We start from the raw sequence: 22,449 nt of genomic DNA, 5'->3' as shown, positions 1-22,449 counted from the left end.
TCCATAATCTAAAAAAACACAAATATCATCTCTCAAAGAAACTGAGCTTTTGCCACAAACTCAATTTTTTAAAATCCTTACATCTTTGCAACCTGATCATTCTTTTGATATTTCAAGCTGAAACTATTTGATCTAACAGAATTTATAGTTTGGAATGTCAAAGGTCTAGAACAAAGGCTTACAAAGAAATAAGGATGATAAAATTAGAGTTGGAGCAAGTCCTCAGTTCCTAAAAAAGTTTAAAAATCTAAAAAAAATAATCATTTAATAAAATGTAATGTTTTAATAGTGTAATTTTGGGAAGTAAAGAACTGCTGATAGTGATAAAACAGTCTAGAGTAATAAAAATTCAAACTTCTAAGCTGCATTTATAATTTCAAAGAGAACCAACAAATTGCAACTATTATAAACCGTACGGTGAGGTTGAAAAATGTCCGAACATGCTAAAAAAACACGAAATAAAAATACTAACAATAGTTTCAAACAAAAAAACTAATTTCACTGTCGTATATATGTACTTACACTCCCAGCTATCCGTCTTATCATCAAAGGTTGGTGCTTTCTCCAATACAATAGTACAAACACTGCAAAATTTAATTCAACTTTATGATATTTTCCAGATTTTTTTTATGGGACCGTGTAATAAACCCGTACCGCAATGTACATTGTACAGTGTACACATGTACATGCAATGGTGCCAAACTATTTGCATGGTATCCTATATTATTGGTAAAAATATTGAATTACGATTTTCCTAAGATCATCTACAACGGTTTGAAAGGGGCCAAGGGCATTAAGAAAGGCCAGCTGCGGGGACCACATGGTGATCAGAGCTTCCAACTGTACATTGTTCAGGATAGAATTGTCGTTCAAATCTTTGAAACTCAGACGACCATCATACCTTAAACAGAATTTTTTGACATTACGGTATTTCACTTTATTTACAGATTTTGTTTTATTTTTCCCTATTTTCTGTACGGTTATTTTATTTACAGATTTTGTTTTATTTTTCCTTATTTTCTGCACGGTTATTTTTTTTTACAGATTTTGTCTAATTTTCCCTATTTTCTGTACGGTTATTTTATTTACAGATTTTGTCTAATTTTCCTTATTTTCTGTACGGTTATTTTTTTTATAGATTTTGTCTAATTTTCCTTATTTTCTGTACAGTTATTTTATTTACAGATTTTGTCTAATTTTCCTTATTTTCTGTACGGTTATTTTATTTATAGATTTTGTCTAATTTTCCCTATTTTCTGTACGGTTATTTTTTTACAGATTTTGTTTTATTTTCCATATTTAAAAAAAAATTAAAAATTGTCTTCCTAAATACTCTTCCCGTTTACTATACATGCCCTAAACTTTGGAGACATTCAACTAATTAAAAATGTCGTCTTAACAATTTTTCAATAGGTTTTATACTATTATACTCAAATCTCAGTAATTTAAAAAATAAACAAATAGCCATTAAATAAACGGGAACAGTTTTAAAGAGGTTCATAAAATTATTCGATTGAAAGCACTCCATTATTCCATTATCAGTAACTTTAGAAAACGACATTTTATAAATTCTCTTAATGACTCTTAAATTGTATATTTTTTTCTTTACTTTTATACTGCAATGTTCTTTTTATTTATTTTTAGAGACAATATGTTCCACGTACTTTTACTCTCGATTTCAGGAAATCCATGAAATAAGAAATATATTTCTATCCCGGCAAACCTGGGTTTATCGTAAAACTCTTAAGTTTCTGTAAATGATTTTAAATTAAAAAAAAATTAAGATTAGTGTATTTTAAGTCGCAAGGAAAAAACATAGTCTCCAAAAAAATTACTCAAAAAATTTGCCCTCAATAAATTTCGACATTTTTTTGTTTATTCATCGAAATCTTAAATTAGTCTTGTTTATAATGTAAAAAAGGAAAATTTTCTTAGGTAAAAGTACAACAAAGGCACAAAAAAGCCTCGTTTTATATAATTACCATCTAAGGTTGATATAGTAGTCCGAAGTAAACTTTAATCCCATAGTGTCAATATCAGGGTAGGCCAGGATAGAGATGTTTATATATACAGGGACAGGTTGGTTTCCTTTAGATCTAAATATATCAATATTAGGGTATATAGGCTAGGATAGAGATGTTTATATATACAGGGACAGGTTGGTTTCCTTTAGATCTAAACATATCAATATTAGGGTATATAGGCTAGGATAGAGATGTTTATATATACAGGGACAGGTTGGTTTCCTTTAAATCTAAACATATCAATATTAGGGTATATAGGCTAGGATAGAGATGTTTTAGATACATATTGACTAAAGAAATAGAGCCTTTTTCGCAAACTCTGATTTTCTAATCACTTTGATCTTTGCAACCTAAATTTGCTAAGTTTGAACTATGAAAGGTCTACACCACCAGGATGCAATGATGTAGGAAGCTTAGAATTTGGTTTTGTGGCAAAGACTCAATTCCTTTGAAATTCTTGTACTTTGATAATTAAAAATTATCTGAAATATTTTGAAAATGTAGAAAATAATTCTATAAAAACTCGACCTTGGTCCAAGATGTCCAGAATATATATCAGGAACCTAGAATAGGCAAGTTTAGCTCGGGACCATGGATTCGATATTTCAAGTGACCCTCCATTTAAAAAAGTGGTGTGCCGGATTCACAACTTAACTTAAAGGGACTGTAAAGGAAAAATGAAAGGGGGAATAGGATGAAACCTGAGAATCTCAGGAGTTAAACAATACATATAAAACATCTATCTGATGTTCCTGTCTCGAGAAATAGATATAAAACTGTGTTAATTTTATTCATATGTATGTAATTTTGTAATTTTGTATCAATGTTGTAGTATTAAATAGATCATATTCAAATACGCAACCAATCTGAAAACAACAATATCCCACAGCAGCCTGAGAATCTCAAGTTTGCTCCATTTATAATTTGTTTTTATTTTGCATTTTTAATATATATAATTGATAATATAATTACACATATAGTCCGTATAGTCCGTATTACGTCACCAGAACTTCAGTCAATGGCAGTGCAGTATCGTTGTCACGTGATACAGAGGGAAATCACTTGACCAGTTCTTGAGGAACATCAGATAGCTGTCTTATATGTATCATTCAACGCCTGAGATTCTCAGGTTTCATTCTATACCCCCTTTCAATTTTTCCTTTACAGTCCCTTTAACTCAATCAATATGTTCACACTTCACAGTCTCTTTAAGCTTAAAGAATATGAAATAAAACAGTAATATTCATAAAAAACATCTCAGAAATGACAAAATAAAATATTGAGTAAAAAATCTATAATTTAAACTGCAGCTTAGTGCACTGCATTACAATTTATAAAAATTCCTGAGGAATGTCAATAAACCATTAAAAATATAAAATACGATTTGCTCACATTAATACTTAAAGTTAAACATAATTTTCAAACATACAGTATCATTATAGAGCATTAATTTAATTCAATTTCGTCATACATGTATAAGGAAAATATTCTCTAAAATAAAACAACAATACAAAATCTAGAATTATTCCTAAGTTTACATTTATCATTATTGTTTCGCAATTAATGCTGCGCAGATGAAAGACGATTCTAAATTGTTTCTACCTGGAGGTAGTTGCACTGTGATTCATCAGATTCATCGGTGCAGTCAATCTTAGAGTTACACTACTCAACATATTTTCTAAATATTTCAAACTTTTAAAAACTAAAACTTTTTATTGATATTTAAGTTAACAAAAAAGAATGATGTAATATAATGTAAGTAACACAGGAATACATTCATTGAATTAGTTTTTACACATCGTCCCTTTAAGAGACACAGAAGGATAAAATATTTTCTGTAAGATTTTTTTAACAAAATATATATAATTATAATACCAAGCCAAACTTTCTTTGCCAGATTTTCATGAACTTAGACAAATAATTTTCCTTGTTTGCAAGAGGAATGCATTCCCCACTGGAACAGGTAAAGGACTCCTCTGGACATGATGTAAATGTGAGGGGGAGGGGAGTACCTGGGACCAGGTCACATACCTCCTTAGAACCTTCATAATAATGTTTTATGTTAATTGTTCAAATACAATAAAATAAGTTGAGTTGAATTGTTCTGAAGAAACTAACCTACTTCCCAAATATATCTCCCGAAAGGATAAAGTTTAGAATACTTCTTTGGCAGTATTATCTCCAAAGTTGGATCCTAAAGAATGTCGTCTTTAATTATATTCAAATATTCTTCTCCTAATAGAAAACCTACCCTGAGGGATCAAATAATCTTCTCCTAATATAAAACCTACCCTGAGGGATCAAATAATCTTCTCCTAATATAAAACCTACCCTGAGGGATTGAATACTCCCCTTCTACTATATTACCTACCGTGAGGGACTGAATATTCCCCTTCTACTATATTACCTACCGTGAGGGATTGAATACTCCCCTTCTACTATATTACCTACCGTGAGGGATTGAATACTCCCCTTCTACTATATTACCTACCGTGAGGGATTGAATATTCCCCTTCTACTATATTACCTACCGTGAGGGATTGAATATTCCCCTCCTACTTAATAACCTTCCCTCAGGGATTGAATATTCCCCTCCTTCTATAAAACCTACCCTGAGGGATTAAATACTCCCCTTCTACTATGTGGACAACCCTGAGGGATTGAATACTCCCCTTCATAACCTACCCGGAGGGATTGAATGATCCAGTTTCCTGTCCTACTATCACTAGTGTCACCTTCTCCAGGTTTATAGTAGAGATGGCTGAACCCAGATCCTCTATTCAAATAAATAAATATTTCAGGGTTTCTGTTTAATCTGGAATTATATTATAATATTTTATGTAAATATTAGCAAACAAACAAAAAGATACAGGTAAAAAATGTTAAACGTGACCTGAAACTAATGGAGAAATATATACATATTGTATATACCCTATGATTTATACACGATATCTTAATAAGGTAGATAGAGATAGAAGTTTTTTTTCTGTCTAAAGATGGCGACCTGTGATTATTCCAGAAATCTATACCCCTGGTCAGCACAAGACAATTTTCTCTAGAAAAATGCTGTGAATCGTTGTATTAATTGATAAGATTGACGAAACCCCCTTAAATGCAAAGATATTTAATAAATTCCCCCACCCCTGTAAACACCCCCTAGTGTGCACAATGATAAATAATTGACTTTACCTAATGACTGACATTTTGAACTTTTTCAGTATTTTCCTTGAGTTAAACTATAAATTGGTTTAATGGTACATTTAATAATTAATTAATATCAGCAGTAGTTTTGTTAATTACAAAATGTTGATATAAAGTAAATTTAGCTAAATTATACTGAATTCAGTGTTCGCTTACTCTTCCATTTAAATTTATGATTATAGTCATATTTATGTGTTTGAATAATAGAAATATTGTTTGAGTAATAGAAATATTCAGAGTTCCAATTAAAAGAGAGAGAAATGGAGGAGTGGGGGGCATGGGCGGTTTCAGGGGCGGCAGTCTCCATTACCCCCAATTACAATACAGGGGAATTAACACTTGTTTTGCGCTTCGCGTGAATATATTTTGAACCCCCCTTCTATCTTGAATCCTGAAACCGCCCTTGGGGGAGGGTGTAGGAAGGGGGGGGGTCAGCACAATTGAGTTTACACCATAAACCTCTTATTCCAGTCAAAAAAGGCTCGGTCGCTTGATTAATTATTTTTGAGAGAAGTCTCTGAATCCTTGTAATGTGCCTTAAGGTTCGTAAACTGGGAATTTCCGTGAAAATTCTTAAAATGGATATTTTTCAACACGAATCAACGTCTTTTATTAATGGTTGTTAGAATCTTTTTATTTATCTTGATTATTGAGAATTTTTAAAAACATTTTCTAAAATTGACTGTTTAAGATAAATATTTGAAAATAACGTAAACCTGAAATATATTCTACTGTTACGTATACCACTAAGATAGAAGATGGTATCAAAGTTTTTGTTTTCTTCAGTCTCTAGTGAACATATTCCTAAATACACATAAAAAAATAATCCACAAACTGAATATCTTAAATAATCATCGTCAATTTCAGTGCGACTGTAGCTCATTTGATTTTAAAAATTATAAAAAAGAAAAAGAATGAAACCGGTTTAATTGGTGCAATAAATTCGCATACGATTGCTATATTTCTGCAGTGAGCCATGTTTTTTAAAATTCTTTAATTGCTCGTACTAAAATATTAGTATCATGGGGGGGGGGTGTCATCAAAAATAGGTAAACCATAAAATAAATTTGATAATATTTTCACCCCCCCCCCCTTCAAGCTATATAAAAAAGGAAATTGAAGCTCTAAATTTTCATATCTAGTTGTTCTTAAAATTAGACGAGTTTGAGAAGAAGTTATCATCATTGGAAACCCCTAAGGACGTCTCATTGGAGACCCACGGATTTTCATTGGGGACACCAGCTTTTCATATTGTCATTGGAAACTCAATATTGTCTCATATGAAAATTGGGGGTTTAAAACAAAAATCTGGGGGTCTCCAATGAAAATTTGGGGGTCTTCATCGAGAATCTAATAGTCTACAATGAGACACTCTTAGGGGCTCTCAAATGAAAGGGGGTATCTATTAGTACGCCAATGATGATGATTTCTCCCCAGACTCCAATTATACACACATCATACATGCATGACATTAACCCATAATACCATTTAGCTCTGTTCCATTTGAAACTCTTTTTAATAAACATAAAACTATTTTATTTTATGTTAATAAACTACAATTGATCGTAAAAGTATTGATTAAAAATACAAAGTGTCTCTGAAAAGTGACTATATAGCTACACATACGGGATAATTCAGTTTGGTACTGTCCATAGAGTAATAAAACGAAGAGGTGAAACTTAGCTCAGATGTACACAACCGACTTGTCTATTAATTCATTAATTCATTAATAGACAGGTCGGTTGTGTACATAACGATATGTTAACGTATCTAACGCTCTACACTTGTATATAGAGTGATCGTATTTCTAAAGGGGGATTTTATGTAATTGACCAATTTTTAGATTGTCTTTCTTTCTATAATACCTACCGTGAGGGATTGAATATTCCCCTTCTACTATATTACCTACCGTGAGGGATTGAATACTCCCCTTCTACTATATTACCTACCGTGAGGGATTGAATATTCCCCTTCTACTATATTACCTACCGTGAGGGATTTAATTCTCCTCTTCTACTATATAACCTACCCTGAGGNGGGGGGGGGGGGGGGGGTATTTGGCCCCCCTCTAGTTTTTTGACTTTTCATAAATAGAAATTTAAAGGATTTTTTGGTAATTTTTTTTATGCCTAAGGTAGGGTGCAGGGCGATAAAAATCAGAGTATATCTTAAATAGCCCATAACTTTTTTATGACTAAAGCTACAGATCTGAAAACTATAGTTTTGAAGAGCCCTTGCAAAATGGAGAAAAGTGTGTCACACTTTGATATTTGTTTTAAACAAAAAATTATTTTTTACATTTTTTCGACCTAATCTATCATTTTTTTTACCCTCTCTAGCACTATGAAAGTAATCGATCTAATTTTATTTCAATGAGCTGGCCTTGACAAATTTGGACAGGCATTTAAACCCTATGCTAATATTCAAATATCTACTTTAAACCACTCCTTAGAAATACGATCGCTCTATATACAAGTGTGCAACGTTTGATATGTAAACATATCGTGATGTATACAACCGACCACATTATTAATTAATTAATAGAGAGGTCGGTTGTGTACATCTGAGCTAAGCTTCACCTCTTCGTTTTATTACTCTATGGCACTGTCCCTTTTTACCTTAGTAATATTGATACTGTACACAATTACCTTTAACTAGTATTGGTGATGTTTTCTCTCTGAGTTTACAGAAGGAACAATACTTTCTTTTACATTCTCTAGCCTGTAATTCACCAAAGTAGTTCATTAAACATCCTTCCTGGAAATAAAAATTAATATGAAATTACAAAATCCGAAATATGTTTTTAATTTCATATATTTTGAATATTCATGCAACTAAAACTAAAGTGGACCATGACACATTTTGTTGCTTCACGAGAAATTATTTTTAAGGAATTCACGGTTTTTGCCTGATCAACTTTCTTCATCAAAATACAAATCAACTAATCACCAAGCACACCACCTTTAATCACCCAGTCAATCAAAACAACCTACTCTGGTTAGGTGGGTCCAGATCATATCGTAAATATGTTTTATTTTTTTTAATGCTTTTTTAATTAAAAATGTACTTATGCCGAAAGAACAACTTTTCATCAGTCATTTTTATTTTCTAAGAATTATTCAGGGTTAAATAATGAGTTTTTAAGATAATGTTTAGTGATTTCAAAAGAAATTCCTGAATTTTGATTTATAATGTTTACTATGTTAACGATACTATTCTTATAAAAGGAGTTCATCCCTCTCTCCAAACCATTATTTTAAAAATCATTTTTTCTTGTTTTCCTATTTTTTTGAATAAGTAAACATATTTAACTTTTTAGTGTTAAAAGTTTAAAGAAAATTAGATTATGTAAATATTTTGAATTGTTTTTCAAAGTTTTAATGATTTTGGTGAATTACTCAGCTCCAGAGGTATTTATTTGCTCAAGTTAAAACTGTCAAAATAAACTGTAATTTATCTTGTTTATTTCACAATTTACCTGGAAAACTATTTATTCTTTACATATTTTATACCAAACTACAACAGTTTAGTGCATTTACTTTTCTTTTGTCAAATTCATCAAACATGCAGCTCTATTCTGGAATCTTTGATATTATCTAGTTTAATTTATTAAATCCGTCTAACCTGCTCTATTCTGGGATCTTTGACATTTTCAAGTTTGATTTATTAAATCCATCTAACCTGCTCTATTCTGAGATCTTTGACATTTTCAAGTTTGATTTATTAAATCCATCTAACCTGCTCTATTCTGGGATCTTTGACATTTTCTAGTTTAATTTATAAATCCATCTAACCTGCTCTATTCTGGAATATTTGATATTATCTAGTTTAATTTATTAAATCCATCTAACCTGCTCTGTTTTGGGATCTTTGACATTTTCCAGTTTAATTTATTAAATTCATCTAACCTGCTCTGTTTTGGGATCTTTGACATTTTCTAGTTTAATTTATTAAATTTATCTAACCTGCTCTATTCTGGAATTCTTGACATTTTCTAGTTTAATTTATTAAATCCATCTAACCTGCTCTATTCTGGAATTCTTGACATTTTCTAGTTTAATTTATCTAACCTGCTCTATTCTGGAATTCTTGACATTTTCTAGTTTAATTTATTAAATTCATCTAACCTGCTCTATTCTGGAATATTTGATATTATCTAGTATAATTTATTAAATCCATCTAACCTGCTCTATTCTGGGATCTTTGACATTTTCTAGTTTAATTTATTAAATCCATCAAACCTGCTCTGTTTTGGGATCTTTGACATTTTCTAGTTTAATTTATTAAATCCATCAAACCTGCTCTGTTTTGGGATCTTTGACATTTTCTAGTTTAATTTATAAATCCATCTAACCTGCTCTGTTTTGGGATCTTTGACATTTTCTAGTATGAGTTTCTCTCCGGTTTGGTAATCTGACCAAGAACCATCTTAAAAGTTTCAATATAAGTAAAGCTTTTTAAACCAAAAAAATTTAATTTTTAACTTCATACGAACGAATAAAAGATTCTTTATCGTGCAAAACAAACATATTTGTCCATTTTATTTAAAGCTTTAACAGATTTAAAGTTTTACTAACTACGATGGAGTATTCGCCTTTTTTATCCAGAATTATACAAATTTTATCCATTTTCTCTGACTTTTTTTGATGCCAAAATCAGCTAAATATACTTTTAAGAGTACTTTGAGCAAAAAATAACAATTTATGAGTAAAACATGTTTTCAAATAAAAAATGCACAATTGTTTGGAGGTTGTTTGTTTACCTTTGAATTTACTCCCCAGCCAGTACATTAGTTCTTCATCTTCATTAGAACAATCAGTTCCCTGTATAATAGATAATAAATGGAGAAGAGTCAACGGTTTTCAACTAAAAAAAAACGTTTTCGATTGAATACATAAATTTTAGCTTGAAAGAAAATAGTTAAGGGGTTTAGAAATAATTCAATGATAAAAATTTAAGAAGAAAAAACAGAAAAAATCTTATTAACATAAAAATGACACCTTTGGAAGTTTTCGGGTAGTTTTTGAGACTTCAAATAATATTTTTAATTTTGATTAATAAGTTCTTAAATAATTCTACTTTAACTTGTTTTCTAGCAAGCAGTTGGGTCATTTGAATTACTGAAAATGTTAAATTAATTGTTGTGAACCCCTGTGAATAATACATCATCAGTTCAGTCATTGCTGAAAATGTCCCCCGTACTTAGTCACAAAATTGCTATGGTAAAGAAGAGAATTAAAATGAAATAAATCAAAAATTTTATTTAATTTTTGCAAATTATAGTTTAAAATTGGGACAGAGCCTGATGAATTATAAATGAAGTGGTTTGCTTGGAAGATATTAGAAGCTTAATAATTAAATAGACAAATATTTATCATTTTCTGTACTTTTATTTTCCAGCTGAAACCTGAGTTAAACTTTGTTATTTTCATAATAATTTTATATATCCTTTGTATATACATGATTATATAGCTAGGGACGAGTATATACAGTTTACATGCTTTGTATGTATAATATGATTATATAGCTAAGGACAATTGTATATACAGTTTACATGTTTTGTATGTATAATATGATTATATAGCTAAGGGCGAGTATATACAGTTTACATGCTTTGTATGTATAACATGGTTATATAGCTAAGGACAAGTATATACAGTTTACATGCTTTGTATGTATAATATGATTATATAGCTAAGGACTTTATTTTGGAAGTAGATGGTAACCTTAATTATGTTATTTTTTTTTTGTTTTTTTGGAAGTAGATGGTAACCTTAATTATGTTATTTTTTTTTGTTATTTTACTCTTTCCTAGTTAATTGTTTGTATATTTCTATATTACAACTTTACTCTGTAAGTCGGGGAATGGACCTAATTACAATATTTCCGTTGCTGTCAACCATCTTAAAAACTGGTTTTCGAATTGATTAATCATCAATAAATTGTCGAAGAAGAGACAGTTCTTTACCTGGAGCTTGAATCCTTCCTCCCAAGAAATTACATGTGAAATCAGCTGCAGAGAAATCAAGCGGTTCAGGTACGCTGACCAGTTCAGCTAGTAGGCTAGTTCTAGGTCAAATAGACATGTGTATAAACATTATATATATTTTTATATACACTGACCAGCTCAGCTAGTAGGCTAGTTCTAGGTCAAGTAGATCATAAGTTTTATACATTATATACAGGGTTATATACACTGACCAGCTCAGCTAGTAGGTTAGTCCTAGGTGAAGTAGATTATATGTATTATACAGTAAATACAGGTTTATATACACTGACCAGCTCAGCTAGTAGGTTGGTCCTAGGTCAAGTAGAGTATATTTATATACAGTATATAAAGGTTTATATACACTGACCAGCTTAGCTAACAGGAAAGTCCTGGGTCAAGTAGAGAATATGTATATGCACTATATTTTGGTTTATGTACACTAACCAGCTCAGCTAGTAGGCTAGTCCTAGGTCAAGTAGATTATATGTATATACTCCGCTTTGAAGCCTATGAAATTGTGCCCATTGGCTTGGCATTGATAGTTTACGTGCTTGTGTCCGTGTTGTAATTGAAGCCTATGCGATCATGCCCATTGGCTTGGCATTGATAGTTTACGTGCTTGTGTCCGTGTTGTAATTGAAGCCTATGCGATCGTGCCCGTTGGTTTGGCATTGATAGTTTACGTGCTTGTGTCTGTGTTTACATTGAAGCCTATGAGATCGTGCCCATGTTTGACATTGAAAGTTTAAGTGCTTGTATCCGTGTTTACATTGAAGCCTATGAGATCGTGCCCAATGCCCATTGGTTTGGCATTGATAGTTTACGAGCTTGTGTCCGTGTTTACATTGAAGCCTATAAGATCGTGCCCATGTTTGGCATTGATAGTTTACGAGTTGTACCTGGATTGATACAGGTCTGAAAGCAGTTTTACGAGTAAGGCATTTACTACATATATGTATCCTAACCTACAGTATATATATGTATCCTGTATTGGATATGGATATATATTTATCCTTACCTACAGTGTATTGAAGTTCCCTACATTGGATACAGGTATATATGTACTAACCTACAGTATAAAGATGATACATGTATTGGATATACAGGTATATGTACCCTAACCTACATAATGTAGATGTACCCTCTATTGGATACAGGTATATGTATATGTATTCTAACCTACAGTATATTGATGTATCCTCTATAGGATACAGATTAATGTCTCCTTGTATCAACCAGGAGAAATTATCCCAACTGACCAGTTCTCCTGAACAATATGTTTACAAAATATAAAATCTTGAACCTAAAACATTTAAATATTTTGTAGTAAATTGAAAACAAGGACTTTATGATTGAAGTTTTTTTTTTAATAATTTGATTGATCATTAATTTGAAAAATGTCTGTTTTGAGAAACATTCCTGACAGTTCATTAGAGCAGTCTTGCATTGCTTGGATTTGCAGCTCAGTGATAATTCTGAAATATATTTGAGGTGGATCTTCATTACTCTTTATTATTCTGGGTTACTTCTTATTACTGCTGATCACTACTTATTACTCATATTACTTTTAATCCTGATAACCCCTGATTACCCAAAATTACTCCTGATTACTCCTGATTACTCCTAATTACTCCTGATTACTCCTGATTACCCCTTGATTACTCCTGATTACCCCTTGATTACTCCTAATAACTACTGATTACTCCTGATTACTCCTGATTACTCCTAATTACTCCTGATTACTCCTGATTACCCCTTGATTAGTCCTGATTACTCCTGATTACTCCTGATTACCCCTTGATTACTCCTGATTACCCCTGATTACTCCTAATAACTACTGATTACTCCTGATTACTCCTGCTTACTCCTAATTACTCCTGATTACTCCTGATTACTCCTGATTACTCCTAATTACTCCTGATTACTCCTGATTAATCTTTTAATTCATAATATCCCATAAACTTTATCTAATGTCCAACTCCTTAAACTGATAAAGTTTAAAACCTGTTGAAGATATTGAATTGAGAGATAAGTCCTGAGAAACTCTGCTTGATATCGAACCCTCCACCGTGCATATCCTGCTCCTGGCCCAGGATCAGAATACCCTGATGTTATATTTAACAGGTAAAAACATGGAGGAGCGGATTTCTTTTTCTGAAACTTTAATTCTCTAATCCTTGTATCTTTTCAACCCACCTTCTTTCAAACTACTAGTTCAGCTTGATCAAATAGTTAAAGCTTGTATTGTAAAAAGTTTGCACCAGCAGGGTGGAAAGATTAAAGGATTCAAAAATCAGAGTTCGTTTTTAAATAGTTCAGTTTGATTTGGTCTTGCTTTGTGAATAAGGTGCGTTGTTTGTGTAGGGCCCAGATCAAAGCTGGGAGAAAAAATAGAGCTTTGATTGAAAAATTTTAATTAAAATCACATTTTTTTCGACTAGCATTCACCCTGCACTATTTTGGGTTTAAATCTTCTTAAACAAGGATAAATTACAAATATTCTCACAGTCGACTCCTAAAATTAGTCGCTGTCATCTAATAGATAAATACCTGGGTTATTTCATCTCCCCCAGGGATAATTGTATTCACTATCAGTGAAACTGCCAGCTTACCATCATAGAACAGTTCAACTATAGTAATATAAATTTAACAGATTATAGAAAAGTTCATCTAGTAATATAAATTTAACAGATTATAGAACAGTTCATCTAGTAATATAAATTTAACAGATTATAGAACAGTTCATCTAGTAATATAAATTTAACAGATTATAGAACAGTTCAACTAGTAATATAAATTTAACAGATTATAGAACAGTTAAACTAGTAATATAAATTTAACAGATTATAGAACAGGTCAACTAGAAATATAGGTTTAAAAGATTGTAGAACGGTTCGAGCAGTAATATAGGTTAAACAGATTAAAGAACAGGTCAACTAGAAATATAGCTTTAACAGATTATAGAACAGTTCAAATAGAAATATAGGTTTAAAAGATTGTAGAACTTGGTAAAACTATAATACTAGTTGAACATTCTATAATCTGTAAAACCTATACTACTAGTTGAACTATTCTAAAATCTGCTAAACCTATAATACTAGTTGAACTGTTCTATAATACGTTTAACCTTTATTACTACTTGAACTGAGCCGGCGATTTAAAAAATTCAAGAAAATCCGACTCGGGTCTAAGCTGTTGTTGAGCCTTATTTACGGCTCGGGCTTTCGGATTTAAGTTGCATCTAATTTTCAACAGAGTTTAGTTCATAAAACCAGTTTAATTTTGTATTTGGTGGATTTTCATAGTTGGAATTGGCGCATTCCGGGTTTTGATGAGAAGAAGACCCAACATTGAGCCTTATTCTTCACTAAAACCAACCAAGGTCGGTTTTATTTTCATTGGGCCTAACTCCTTAAGTCGAGCCTAAGATCTCGCAGCTGTCAATCACGTGACACAAGCTGTCGTCAGAGTTGGGTCTTAAAGCTGCGTTTAAGGAATTAAGACTCGAGCCGAAGCTTTTAAATCGCGGGCAATGCCCGCGATTTAAAAACTAGGGAAAATACGACTCGGGTCTAAGCTGTCGTTGGGTCTTATTTACGGCTTACGCTTTCGGATATTCAAGCTGCATCTTATTTTCCAGAGTTGAGTTTAAAAAACCGGTTTAATATTCTATTTGGCGGATTTTCTTGGTAGGAATTGGCGCAATCCGGGTTTTTATGAGAACAAGGCTTATTCATTGGGCCTAACTACTTAAGTCGAGCCGAAGATCTTGCGGGCTCTGATTATAGAATAGTTCAACTAGTAGTTTAGGTTTAACAGATTATAGAATAGTTCAATTAGTATTACGGAGATGGAATTTAAAGAATTTGAGCCGCGGTTTAAATTCGCCAAAATCCGCCAAAACCCGGTTTAAATTTAGCGCCGGCTTAAATCTTGAAACATTTTATATGGAACCAGCCATATTTAAGCCGCGGCTTAAATTTAAACCACCGCTCAAATTCTTTAAATTCGGCCACAGGTTTAACAGATTATAGAATAGTTCAACTAGTATTATAGGTTTAACAGATTATAGAATAGTTCAACTAGTAGTATAGGTTTAACAGATTATAGAATAGTTCACTAGTATTATTGGTTTAACAGATTATTAAACATTTCAACTAATGTTTGCAAAAGTAAGTTTTCATCGTGACTTATTTCTTGTTATGATATATTAAAAAATCAAATTTGTTTTGATACATCTGTGAATTACCAGAAGTACTCTGTGAGTACATATCCTTTACAAGAATACAGATAAGACTGTACCCAGACCTGCACAACACTCATAATCCTGACTTCTGTTTGAATTTGAATCCGATTTCCTGTAAGCTAATCAATGTCGTAGACATTATATATTTAAAACTATGAATTCTGTTAGTACAAAAAATTAAAGTTAGAAATATCTAACGATTACAATGATTTTGCTGTTGGTGTGCAAACTCGTGCAATTCATCAAAGATATTAAGATAATTTCTAAATTCTGATTAAAAACGCCGGAATCTGTCTGTTCCTAATATTAATAACATCATTTTTTCTATTAATCTATAAGATGGATAAAAACAAAATTGATCTGAAGAACTTCTTTAAAGTTATTCCAGGTTCGAATAGCCAGCCATCATAATTAGCAAAAGTAATGATTCTATTTATATTAGGGACAGACAGATTTAACTACATATAGGTCTGCGACGAATCGGGATCATGTAGAATTGAGAGACATTTAAGCATGTTGGATTATGAAGTTCCTGAGGTCCCCAGTTAGTGAAAACTCTCCACAAGAATCCTCTAGACAAATTGAACCAGTTCTTGTTTCAGGCCTGATATCTGAAATACATTTTAGATTTACATCTTGTTTCAGGCCTGATATCTGGAATACATTTTATATTTATATCTTGTTTTGTTTTCTTTCAATCTTTCAATATATTTTATTTGTCAGTTTGTTTGTTTGATTTTCTGTTTTTATCAAAAAAAAAGAAAAAATGCTGAACTGATCGGAACCAACATTTTTGGTGGCTCTTCATATTTACCGGACCTTGGGAAGTATTATTAATGGACAAAACTTAAAAGAAAAGAATGTTATTAAAGGGAGTGTAAGCGTAATTTCAAGTTACTCTCCATGCAGAGATAGCAATGCCGATTTACAACGGTACCCTTGAAATCTTAATCTTTTCAATCATGTGGAATTAATTTCTGGATTTAAAAGTGGTTGTTTTAGATAATTCCTACATGTTTTCCGCTGGGAACCGGGCATTATCATCTTTGTTTGGAGGTTCACTTGAAAGTCAAGTTCTTAATACTTACAGAAATTAAGTTCATCGTAATTCCCTGGAAGGCTATAGCTGAATATATAGTTACTAGGTCCCCTCTCTAGACCTAGCTGAAACCTAAACATGAACATATAGTTACTAGGTCTCCTCTCTAGACCTAGCTGGAACCAATACATGAATATATAGTTACTAGGTCCACTCTCTAGGCCTTTGCTGGAACCTAAACATGAATAAATAGTTACTAGGTCTCCTCTCTACACCTAGCTGGAACCTAAACATGGATATATAGTTACTAGCTCCCTTCTCTAGACCTAGCTGGAACCTAAACATGAATATATAGTTACTAGCTCCCTTCTCTAGACCTAGCTGGAACCTATACATGAATATATAGTTACTAGGTCCCTTCTCTAGACCTAGCTGGAACCTAAACATGAACATATAGTTACTAGGTCTCCTCTCTAGACCTAGCTGGAACCTAAACATGAATATATAGTTACTAGCTCCTTTCTCTAGACCTAGCTGGAACCTTTACATGAATATTTAGTTACTAGGTCCACTCTCTAGACTTATCTGGAACCTATACATGAATATATAGTTACTAGGTCCCCTCTCTATACCTAGCTGGAACCTAAACATGAATATATAGTTACTAGGTCCCCTCTCTAGACCTAGCTGGAACCTAAACATGAATATATATAGTTACTAGGTCCACTCTCTAGACCTAGCTGGAACCTAAACATGAATATATAGTTACTAGGTCTTCTCTCTAGACCTAGCTGGAACCTATACATGAATATATAGTTACTAGGTCCACTCTCTAGACCTAGCTGGAACCTATACATGAATATATAGTTACTAGGTCCAATCTCTAAACCTAGCTGGAACCTAAACATGAACATATAGTTACTAGGTCCCCTCTCCAGACCTAGCTGTAACCTAAACATGAATATATAGTTACTAGGTCCCCTCTCTAGACCTAGCTGGAACCTATACATGAATATATAGTTACTAGGTCCAATCTCTAAACCTAGCTGGAACCTACAGTGCTACCCACAAAGGATAAGACTGTGAAGATGACCCAAAACTTTTTGTTGAATAATTTCAAAGTTGAATCAAGTAATTTGCCTCGACAGTTGACGTTTTATGGCATATTTAAATATTTGGCAAAGAACGAAACAAGTTTACTGTTTCAAGCTAAATCGTGAATCTTAGGAAACAGATAGTAAAAATTTCGTAAAGTCGTCTCTGAAGTCTCATTCTTTGTGGGTAACCAACAGGGAGCAAGGAATAGAAGGGAGAGACAACTGACGCGGTTCGCCCTACCATATGATTATACATGCTTTACTGACGAAGTACTCCATTTGAAAAAGAGTTTTTTTAAAGGTCGTCTTTTAATTTTTTAAATGTAGTTACTTTACCATAATAAATAAAAACAATCTTATTTAATATAAAAAAAATACGATTGTATTGCTAATAATTTTGCATCTTAAAAAATGAATTTATTTGGCGATGTTCAGCATACTTTTTTAACATGTATTCAATGACCTTTTCTGAATAAATGTACTCCATTTTATATCGAGCTGTTTGGTTTCTTTAGTAGGGCCCCACAGGAAAAATATTTATTGGCTCAATTTTCTTTGACCAGTTTCGCCAATACATATTTTTCCTGTGGGGCCCTACTAAAGAAACCAAACAGCTCGATATAAAATGGAGTACCGTCTGCAAAGCATGTATAATCATATGGTAGGGCGAACCGCGTCAGTTGTCTCTCCCTTCTATTCCTTGCTCCCTGGTAACCAAGCATACATAAAAAATATGGTTACTATGTCCCATCTCTATTAAAGATACACTTGAAACTCTTTACATTTGACGATGCCAAGGTTAAATTAAGTTTGCTGCCTTAAGTAAAGTCTTTTAATGGCTTATATAAGAATTCGGCAAGGAAAGAAACAAGTTTGCACTTGCAGTCACAGGAAATCAGGATTCAGAAATCCAAGAAAACGGACAAAATTATCCGTACAGTCGTCTTTGAAGTCTCGACCTTTGTGGGTAACCCTGCCTATTATATACTGATATATTTTCTTTATTAGAGAATTATAAAAGTAGGCATAATTATTTCATATTTCATAACGATTATGAAATTGTTTATAAATGTGCGTGAACATGAACACGTTGTGCAAGGTTAAACCTTTACTTTAAAACCCCGGCTTTGAGATGGTTTGAGTTCTATGACCCACATATGATCTACCCTAACCTTTATGACATACATGACCTATACCCTAACCTTTATGACATACATGACCTACCCTAATCTTTATGACATACATGACCTATACCCTAACCTTTATGACATACATGACCTACCCTAATCTTTATGACAGACATGACCTATACCCTAACCTTTATGACATACATGACCTATTCCTTTAACCTTTATGACATACATGACCTATACCCTAACCTTTATGACATACATGACCTACCCTAATCTTTATGACATACATGACCTATACCCTAATCTTTATGACATACATGATCTACCCTAACCTTTATGACATACATGACCTACCCAAACCTTTATGACCTACATGACCTACCCTAACCTTTATGACATACATGACCTATACCTAACCTTTATGACATACATGACCTATACCCTAACTTTTATGGCATACATGACCTATACCCTAACCTTTATGACATACATGACCTATACCCTAACCTTTATGACATACATGACCTATACCATAACCTTTATGATATACATGACCTATACCCTAACCTTTATGACCTACATGACGTACCCTAACCTTTATGACATACATGACCTACCCTAACCTTTATGACATACATGACCTACCTGAAGCAAACAGAGAACTTGTCTGGTAATGCAACAGGATCTTTGTACTGCATGTACTCCAGCTTAAACTCCCCAGATTCTTGTAAATGTACTGCAAACTGTGCTAGACTCCCTGAAACATGAAAACATGTCTCTCTTGGGCTGTATTTCAGAAACAATGGTTTAATCATATAGGATTTAATCAAAGGGGAGGGCAAAAGAATCCCCCCCACCCCCCAAACATCCATAGAGTAAAAAATGAAATTTTTAGGGTGGGACACCTCCCCTTTGCCCCCTCCCCCCCCTGTATACGCCATTCTCCAAAGAACTTTCAACATAAGTTAAGAGCAGGATAGTATGATGATGTAAAGTATGACTAGTACTGCTGCTAACCTAATCAATTGGGAAAACTTTTAGAAAGTAATTAAATTAGGTAAACTTTTTGTTAAGTGAACCAATTTTTCACCCTGTCATGTTTAATGAAAAAATGATGAAGAATTATTTAAAACTAATTTTTATTTTTAACTTAGACTTATTTTTAATCAAGGCGAAAAATTTTCCTCTTTGAAAATTCTTTTTTTTTGCTAGCATTACTTTATTAAAATATTAAAGGTAGGTTTTGACCAGCCAAAACTAATGAAGAGAGGGGAAGGAGGAATAGTGTTTATCATTTGGTGCCTACCTAAGCCCTCCTCGTAACATAAAGAAATCGAATTGTCTTTTCAAAATTTCTCAGTTGCAATGAAAATAAAAGATATTTTATAAATTTTTCCGGATTTGACAAATTCTTGCATTCATTCAAAAACCATTTACAGAGGCATGCTAGAGTGTTAGAACGTGCATTTTTTCCAGGACAGAGATTTTAAAATTGAATATATTTGTTTACTCTCGTCTGTCACAAATTCCCAGTTATGCCTGCTCGGAAGAGGCGCCCGGGGGGGGGGGGTTGGTTCTTGTGAAATATGCAAGTGGATACCATTCATCCTTGTTACCTGGTAAAACTACAGTGGCGAATATTAGAACAAATTTCATTTTTACGTTTCACCATTCCTTACAACATCAAGGATCTTTATCATCTTAAAATTAAATAATATATTCTTTTATTATATATTTCTTATGTTGCAGGATTAAGCTCCCGCCTTTAAGAGTTAAAAAATATATCCCTTTATTGACTACTCCCCTTTGTTGGATGCATCAACTAAATAAGTAGTATTTCGTTTGTCAATGGTAAAGTATATTTTGAATGAGGTTCTTTGTTGTTTTAAACTTGGGAAAAAATATGTGAAAAGGGTTAAAAGAAATAAAAATATTAATCTTTGCAATCAATTTCATTCACAAAAATTGGTAAGTTTTGCTTTAAATCCCATAATCAAAAATTAATAAGTTTTGCTTTAAATCCCATTATCAAAAATTGATTAGTTTTGCCTTTAATTCCATTGTCAAAAATTAGTTAGCTTAGCCTTCATTCTCATTAACAAAAATTAGTAAGTTTTGCCTTAAATCCCATAATGAAAAATTAATTAGTTTTGCCTTAAATCCCATAATCAAAAATTGATTAGTTTTGCCTTAAATCCCATAATCAAAAATTAAATCCCATAATCAAAAATTAATTAGTTTTGCCTTAAATTCCATTATCAAAAATTGATTAGTTTTGCCTTAAATCCCATAGTCAAAAATTGATTAGTTTTGCCTTAAATTCCATTATCAAAAATTGATTAGTTTTGCCTTAAATCCCATAATCAAAAATTGATTAGTTTTGCCTTAAATCCCATAATCAAAAATTGATTAGTTTTGCCTTAAATTCCATTATCAAAAATTTATTAGTTTTGTCTTTAATTCCATTATCAAAAATTAGTAAGTTTTGTCTTTAATCCCATTAACAAAAATTAGTAAGTTTTGCCGTAAATCCCATAATCAAAAATTGATTAGTTTTGCCTTTAATTTCATTATAAAAAATTGGTAATTTTTGCCTTCCATCCCATAATTAAAAATTAATTAGTTTTGCCTTAAATTCCATAATCAAAAATTAATTGGTTTTGCCTTAACTCCCATATTCAAAAATTAATAAGTTTTGTCTTAAATCCCATAATTAACAATTTACAAATATATATAAATTTTTTTAAATTACGTATTTTGTTGTTGTTTTTAATATTTAATATATTCATATATTAATATGTTAAACTTAACACTTTGTGTACGACTGAAGACAATTCCAATACATAAAGTGACAACCGAAACATCATTATATCATCATTTATATCCATCACAGCCAGTGGTTTACAAATATAAGAAAATAAATTAATTTAGTGGGTATCAAATACGCAGAAAAAATGATATGAAGAGGGGTTCTTTACGCAGAATTTGAGCTAAATGTTTACTGTTGATATATTTTGGTAATTATTAATAGTTCAAGTTTCTCAATATTTAAGTTTCAAGGATCTTCGGAGGCTTCTGAGCAGACACAACTATTTAACTAAAATATCATTTTCAGTTAAAATTATATTTAAGAAAGGAATTGAGTCTTTGCCACAAACTCTGAATTTATAATCTCTATATCTTTAGAACCCAATGTCGTAAATTTTTGATATTTCAAACTTATATTATTTGATCTAACAGAATTCATAGTTTGAAATATCTAAGGTCTATGACATTTAAATCCAAAGATATAGGGTTTAGAAAAGCAGAGTTTGTGGCAAAGACTCAATTCCTTTGTATTGGGATGTTTTATCTATTTTCTCTAGAAAAACACGAATATGCTAAAGTTGCTCCATTAGTTTTATTTTTCATTTCATAAAATGAAAACAAGAATTGTTTGTGGTTTGATCCCCCCCCTCCCAAACTAATACAAAGGTTAAAAGGGCCGATTCACTACAGTGGCCGTTAAACCTTTTTATGAAGATATTGTCGTTTTTCGAGGATAATATTTCTGCAATAGAAATTCGCAAGTACCTTTTTTAAAAACTGAAAATATCAATCTTTATAGTTCAAAACATGTATATATCATAGGTTCCTGTTCATACAAGGCATTTAATGGTTTGAAATAAGCCGGTTTCCCTGAAGGTTTAATAGCGACTTTACAAGGCATTTAATGGTTTG

General features: G+C 32.0%; 2 protein-coding genes across 2 annotated transcripts; both read right to left on the bottom strand.

Annotated features, from left to right (window-relative positions):
• Positions 1–403: 403 nt before the first annotated feature.
• LOC111716869 (uncharacterized) lies at positions 404–10,337 on the bottom strand. Its single transcript, XM_023492377.1, has 13 exons — positions 10,305–10,337; positions 9,988–10,048; positions 9,580–9,653; positions 7,874–7,982; positions 5,942–6,029; positions 4,710–4,800; positions 4,143–4,218; positions 3,951–4,066; positions 3,627–3,686; positions 2,553–2,587; positions 1,983–2,096; positions 755–901; positions 404–584 (listed from the first exon to the last, which is right to left on the bottom strand). The coding sequence occupies exons 1-13, from the start codon at positions 10,335–10,337 to the stop codon at positions 404–406; spliced, it is 1,185 nt and encodes a 394-aa protein (XP_023348145.1).
• A 768-nt stretch (positions 10,338–11,105) lies between these two features.
• On the bottom strand, positions 11,106–20,429 carry LOC111716870 (neuronal pentraxin-2). Its single transcript, XM_023492378.1, has 10 exons — positions 20,346–20,429; positions 19,375–19,486; positions 16,549–16,631; positions 15,993–16,071; positions 15,464–15,522; positions 13,765–13,844; positions 13,219–13,319; positions 12,634–12,689; positions 12,394–12,481; positions 11,106–11,294 (listed from the first exon to the last, which is right to left on the bottom strand). Exons 1-10 carry the CDS (start codon positions 20,383–20,385, stop codon positions 11,153–11,155), a joined length of 840 nt encoding a protein of 279 aa, XP_023348146.1. The 5' UTR covers positions 20,386–20,429; the 3' UTR covers positions 11,106–11,152.
• Between the last annotated feature and the right edge of the window lie 2,020 nt (positions 20,430–22,449).

Source organism: Eurytemora carolleeae, unplaced genomic scaffold, assembly GCF_000591075.1.
Source record: "Eurytemora carolleeae unplaced genomic scaffold, Eaff_2.0 scaffold2252, whole genome shotgun sequence".
NCBI lineage: Eukaryota > Metazoa > Arthropoda > Copepoda > Calanoida > Temoridae > Eurytemora > Eurytemora carolleeae.
Note: the sequence above shows the minus strand (reverse complement) of the source record. Positions and strands in the feature narration are given on the sequence as shown.